Raw genomic sequence first — 6,536 nt, forward strand, 5'->3', positions numbered from 1 at the left:
GAGAAAGCAAGTCTTGCTGTGACAGTACGAAGTATCAATCAAATCTTGTACATGCTTGGGGTTGGAGATAAACATTCCACAAATGCTCCTCAATTTCATCCTACCACAGCACTGGATGCTCATATTCTCTAGGTTGGTTCTATGCTTCCTATGTCATCCTAACCCCCCACACCGCCAGATGTTCATGCGTGAATGGGCCGGCCAATCCTGGACCATCTGGATCTTCTTCGCCTTGAGGACCGAAGAAACTGGGAGATGGAAGATGCGTGGAAGCACCTCCGGCGGAGAATTGGCCTCTTTTATGGTTGGGAATATAAGAGGTAGCTAAGATTTCTATGGTATTTGAGACTATTGATGTGCCTTCCCCGCAGATCTCTCGCACACCCCCATACTGGTGGCGGGAACCCCAGACCATGATTTTCGCCACCAAACTCACTGGTTTCTGGGTGAATCTTGGATCCAGCGGGCTCCAGTAGGTCTCCTGCAATATTTGCAGCAAATGTGGTGGTAAATCAACAGAAGAGTTCATCTGAAAAATCCACTTTCTTCCACTTCTCCAGCGTTCCACCTTTTAGCAGGCTGTGGGCCTTGGAACATGCCACACGGTTGTTTTTTCAATGTCTTTTGTTAGTGGGCTTCGGCAATGATTCGACATGGAGGCCATTTCGAGACAGAATCCGACAAACTGTTCTGGTTGACACAGGGACTTCAGGGACCAGGTCTGGTGGAGGTCTGCTGCAGTGGAAAATGGGCCCTGTGACTGGATTTTTGAGCCAACAAACGGTCTCTCGCAGCAGTTGTCTTGCGGGGTCTGCCTGGACTGGGCTTGTCAAAAACGTCTCCAGTGGCTTCAAATGTTTTTAATCCTCTGTACTTGACGCTGAGACACATGAACGTGTCTGCCACATCAGCAGTGGATCTGGTCTCAGCTTCTTATAATCAAAAACTTACTCCAGGGTGAATCTTAGGGCATGTTTGCAGAGGTATAGTTGCAGTTGATGTGAAAGGTCTAGTGTACTGGGGTTTGTTTTTATACACCTGAGACCTAATTGATCCATTATTGTCAGGTGAAGCTCATATGACAAGGAGACAAAACTTGTGTCTTTGCAAAAGTGACTCAAGGGCTTTACCAAGCTGTGAATAAGAATACTTTTTTGCACTGAAACATTATTACAAACAAGCTGTTGGGATTAAAATGAGCCATTTCTTGTAATCAAATCTTGATTAGAAATATATTTCAGCAGCACTTAGGTCAATTTGTATACAAGCGACAAGGATTTTTCAGGGGATGTTATATATGATATATATATATATATATATATATATATACACATGTGTTTAAAGCAACGGTGTGGGCAAGAAAGCAGCGATGGTAAAATAACGGATTAAACAGGGTTATTATATGTATGTAAGTACTAGTATGGTATCAATAGAGCTTTATGAGAATATCCAAAATAAATGACAGTACAAACAAGTTGTGTACAGTTACTGTTCTTACCTGTAGAAATGTTGGCCTCAGAGATTTGTATGTGGTTGTTGATGCTGAAGGGGTAACTGAGGCTTCTCAGAGTGGTCCTCAGTGAGTTATTAGCGTATCAGGTGGTGTTAACTCAACAGAAATGATGTATTCATAAAGAAATGGAGGAGTGGAAGAGGCAAAATAAAGGCAGAAGGAAAAACAAATCGCTGTTTCCACAGTAGGTATGACAACATTTGAGGTTGGAATTATTAAATATTGTCCATTCAGTCTTACTTGTAGGTGGTGGAGAGGTTGTTGTTCTAGGACAAGCTGTGAAGTCTGATGGAGGACAAAGAGACAAGAGTAGACATAAAGTAGAATAGAGATCTTGCAAATATGCTATTAGAATAGTTGCACCACATTACATGTCAAAGATCTTAGCTGAATTATCTTAAAATAGTTCCTTAAACTTGCTTACTGTATTGATCAGCAGGCTGGCAGTGCCGTCCATCAGGAGGAAGGGCATTGATACATCCACATGTGTCATCAGTGATGTTGTCACAGGATCCATACAGGAAACACTGGTCACATGACCAACGATACTGATCCTCACATAAACACCGGTAACCACCACTGCTCGGAGAGCAAACTGGAAACATCCAGAACGTATTCATCAGTGGTTTTCAAGATCACAATAACAAGTGGCTTTTTGAGAAGACATTTGATGTACAACCAAACAAATGTTAAGGATAAACATGTGTTAAAGCAAGGTGTGTATAGTTACTGTTCTTACCTGTAGTAATGTTGGCCTCAGAGATTTGTATGTGGTTGTTGATGCTGAAGGGGTAACTGAGGCTTCTCAGAGTGGTCCTCAGTTGATTTATTAGCGTATCAGTGGTGTTTAACTCAACAGAAATGATGTATTCATAAAGAACTGGAGGAGCTGCAGAGGGCAAAATTAAAAGAACAATTGTAAAACCTTAAATAGGTTTGAGAAAATAGAAGCACAGTACACATCAAATGCATCCTGGTCATGTGCTTTCTGATTAAAATCAGCAGTGACTTCTAAGCTTTACCTGTTGATGGTGAAAGTGTTGTTCGAGGATACACTGAAAAGTCTGTTGAGAGAAAGAAAATGCTGATGAAGCAGTGTCTTTTGTCAAAATAAGCATGCATGAGGGATAAAATAAGAAGGACCCCCATGAGGACTCACTAATACAAATTAACTTACAAACAGGAATGTAGCAAAGGAGAGTCACTTCCACACAATTTGTTTCATCGTACCAAGCAGAAAAATGTTTAACACATTAGAAAAAGTGAATGTGGGCAGTAAAACTTCTAAACGTTCAAGATTGAACTGCCATGCTCATATTTGGTCGCATAACTTTCCACATAGAATAGAAACATCAAGATGCTGTTGAAATATAAAGGTATGCTTTTAATAATATGCCTTAAATTAGCATAAAGAAACCATTTAATGTCTCTATTACCTTTCTTTGGCTGGCAGGATTGCCCATTGGTAGGGAGACTGTTGATACACCCACATGTTTGGTCAGTGATCTCATCACATGCCCCGTATGTAAGACAGTTATTATATGACCAAGCATACTGGTCTTCACATATGCACTGGAAGCTGGTACCATTAGGATAACACACTAAACCAAACAAAAACACAAGTAAGAAAAAAAGAGAGCACACACTAGTCTGCAAATAAAGAAATGCAGTAGTTTCAAAGATCATTTCATATTTCACACTTGGTTGAGAACTATGAGGAAATAAAACACACCTATTAGATTAATCATTGATTGCCCACATACGTTTGGTCCCTGCAGTCACTGGGCCGGTAGGTTCCCCTATGCTGCCCAGCGCCTGCAGGACCTTCACCCGGGAAACCACTTTTGTGTTAAATGTTTTTAATCCCACCTATGATCTTTCCTTAACCCTAAACAACGGGTTTTACCCCATTACGTTAAAAAAATGATGGCAAGGTTCCTGACTGAGAGCATTACAAAGTGGCTTCAAACTTTAGATGCTGTATCACTTCCTCCAGATATCTGGAGTTAATGGGTAAGACATTACACGGTAAGCTCTTGTAAGAGGGCAGAGTACACTTTGACTTAGGGCATCCTGCACCTTGATTTACCAAAGTAGCACCCACAGTGTTCTGACCAGAAGACGCTCCCTTCTTACCTGTGGTGATGTCAACGTCTGTGACATTCACAGTGGGACCCAAGGCCAGGGTAAAGCTGCCATTGTGCAGGAGGCTCCTAAGGTAGTCCAACGTCTCGATAGTGGTAACATTCAGCTCCACATCCACTGTGTACTCAACCGGAGCCAACAGCGCTGGGTGAAAAATACAACATGATGTATAAGGGACTTCATTAGGCATGGGAAGCCAGTTAGGGATCATGGATTTCTCACTACAGTAATGACTCTTTTTGGTTGATCGGAGCACCTGTGCAGAGTAATGTAAAACCTCCACATTTATGTATGTGTTTATATAATTGTTTATACATTTATTTATACTTTTGTCTTCTGTGATTTATTGACAAATTGTGTTTCTGTGTTCTGCTATCCATTGTTATTGTAAAAATTGATGAATATAGTTTGGACTTACCACTCCTTTTCTCCCTGGTGTGAGGTAGAAAGTCTTCTTCTCCATTTTGTACCTGAGACAACAGATAACAGTTTCAAATAATTGCTTTGTGTCAATAATAAAACCTGTGATCCCATATTTTCTGTTTAGAAATGTAAATATAGTCGACCTACCGGTAATACCAGACTTGAACATTCAATGAAGTTCCCTGTTTCCAAAATAGTAAGTGTCAATAGAAGGGAAAATATGGTCAAGCCATTCTTAGATATTGCCATTCCTTTGAAAAAAAGAATTGAGAGGGATAGAAAAAACAAGAAATTATACAGTGATACCATCAAGCTGTACTCAGTGCATCGTTTCCCAGCCTACAATTAGATTGATAAACAATCACATGAATATGAAATTCTTACACATTAGTCATAACTCTACTAATCACTAAACAACTGAAAGTCAAGTCAGTTATAAATGCATTGGGGGTTTCTGAACGTAATCATTTTCTTATGACATCAGTCAGTGCGTTTACCCCGGTTCAAATGCCATGGATACGCCTTAGCAGTTCAAATCGGAGTACTCCTAACCAGGTTAACACTCCTTTGGTAACTAGTTGTAGCTTAAATTCCATGATACGGACACCTGACCAACTCTAGTTGTTCTGCTGACTCAGAGCCAAGCTAAGTGTGACATATATCAGATATAGTTTGTAGCAATGCTTTTTTACAAAAAACACCAACCTCATATTGCGTTCCAGTATACACACCTCTAATGGCTTGTCCTCTTCAAGTTAACTTTATCTGCATTGGACAGGGAAGCTTCCACATTGTCTTGGCTGAGTCAACGAGATCCAATGTTGCTGGATGGCAAAACAGCAGAAGATCAGTTTTAAGATGAGATTTAAATGTGCAGAATTGGACGTGAGTGAGAAATGGATTAAGATTCTTAAATGAAGATTCATGTGCACTTAAAGACGACCCATAGTAGACGACCCATAAATTAACACTGAACAAAGACATGATCAGGTGACATTTTAATAGTCCTTTGTATGAATTGGGAGTGTTTATTTGGAATGTTTTTATTTTATTGAACTCTTATTTACCCGGGCAAATCTTTAAGAACAAATTTTCTTATTTACAATTCTTATCTAACTGTCATCATGTTTTAGTCCTAGCACTACCCCGGACCCTTTTTAGGGCAAGTATCCTACATTAACATAATTAACATAATATTTCATTCAACTAAAATGTGTGTCATAACTTACATACCTCACACTGCAAAGACTGTCAGACAGGGCATGAAAATAGCAACAAACATCACCGTATTATTGAATGCTCATTTAGTCCTATGAGTAATGTTGATAGGCCAATTTTCACTTAATAAACAGTGTTACCTTCATTATAAGGCTTCAGCATTTTTCCTTTTCAAATGTACCCTACCTTCCTCTTTAGGGACCATTCAATATTTATGGAATGGACCAGAGGAAAATAGGGGAGGGGATGGTCATTCAACCTTTTTTAGTCTAGGGGGGAGGGTCACCCAGCCTTTGTATTCATGAAAACAGCAACATTTCAAAGTGGCTTGTTTGGTGCATACTTTTCCATGTAGCTCTCTCAGTCTCGACCCCCCCGTCTCTAGCAGATGGCTCCCTCCCTGTTTAGTCAGCCGGACAGACAGCTGACCGTGCAATTTCCCAAACTGAATAAATCCCAAGCGCACATATAAACACAAAACTGCTTTGCTAGTTCCATCTTGTGGTAACTAAGACATCTGCTGAAAAAAATAATTGTATTAATTGGCATGATTGCCGGACCGTTTAGTTCAAAAACATTTAAAATATCAACATACAAAAACATAGCAGACCAGACGCGAGCTTTTATTTTGAAAAGTCAAAGCTCGCAGAAAGCACACGGCCTGGAGAGCATGAAATGGAAGGTCCCCAGGCTGCAGCCATACCGACTTAAATATGCTTTAGGTCTTGGTGATTATTTGCAAAATTATCTATTATCTATTGAGGACGGCCTTTTCAACTCATTAAAAAAGGAAGGAGCAGCATGCACGCTCCCAAACTGACGCTGGTCTGAGAAATGGAGTTTAGATAATGTTAATGCTAAAATATCCAATGACTGAGGAAGCCTAGTGACAAGTCCATAGCAACCAGTTCACAAGATGAACTTGTTATTACCCATAGTGCTTTGTTGAACGGTCTCAATGCTTTATTGTTTTATTTCATGGGAACTAGAGGAGTACCTTAGTATTTAAAGTAATGCAGTAATGCAGAAAGTGGACATTTAGTTTTCATACTTTCTATACTTATTGTGTTACCACAAAAATGTTCGTGTAAATCTAGTGAACCGGAGTGTGATGTGTAAGATGAGAAGACAGAGGTTATCATGAATGTCATGGGTGGAAAGAACACTGGCTGTCTGTACATCTTTGCCAAGCGCCAACCAGACCTGAAGGCATCAATACATTGTTGGGGGGGGGGGG

At 40.1% G+C, this 6,536-nt stretch overlaps 1 protein-coding gene across 1 annotated transcript in view; it reads right to left on the reverse strand.

Annotated features, from left to right (window-relative positions):
* LOC116686406 (uncharacterized protein PB18E9.04c) overlaps positions 1-6,536 on the reverse strand; it is a gene marked incomplete at its 3' end in the record, with an annotated part of 51,747 nt that overhangs the window by 44,265 nt on the left and 946 nt on the right. The window contains exons 2-10 of the mRNA XM_032511409.1: positions 4,813-4,905; positions 4,229-4,332; positions 4,077-4,128; positions 3,650-3,802; positions 2,950-3,114; positions 2,536-2,577; positions 2,253-2,402; positions 1,938-2,108; positions 1,754-1,798 (exon numbers count right to left, since the gene is read on the reverse strand). Coding sequence (XP_032367300.1) covers positions 1,754-1,798; positions 1,938-2,108; positions 2,253-2,402; positions 2,536-2,577; positions 2,950-3,114; positions 3,650-3,802; positions 4,077-4,128; positions 4,229-4,330 — 880 coding nt within the window. The remainder of the gene's footprint in view (positions 1-1,753; positions 1,799-1,937; positions 2,109-2,252; positions 2,403-2,535; positions 2,578-2,949; positions 3,115-3,649; positions 3,803-4,076; positions 4,129-4,228; positions 4,333-4,812; positions 4,906-6,536) is intronic.

Source organism: Etheostoma spectabile, unplaced genomic scaffold (genome assembly GCF_008692095.1).
Source record: "Etheostoma spectabile isolate EspeVRDwgs_2016 unplaced genomic scaffold, UIUC_Espe_1.0 scaffold362, whole genome shotgun sequence".
NCBI classification, from domain to species: Eukaryota; Metazoa; Chordata; class Actinopteri; order Perciformes; family Percidae; genus Etheostoma; species Etheostoma spectabile.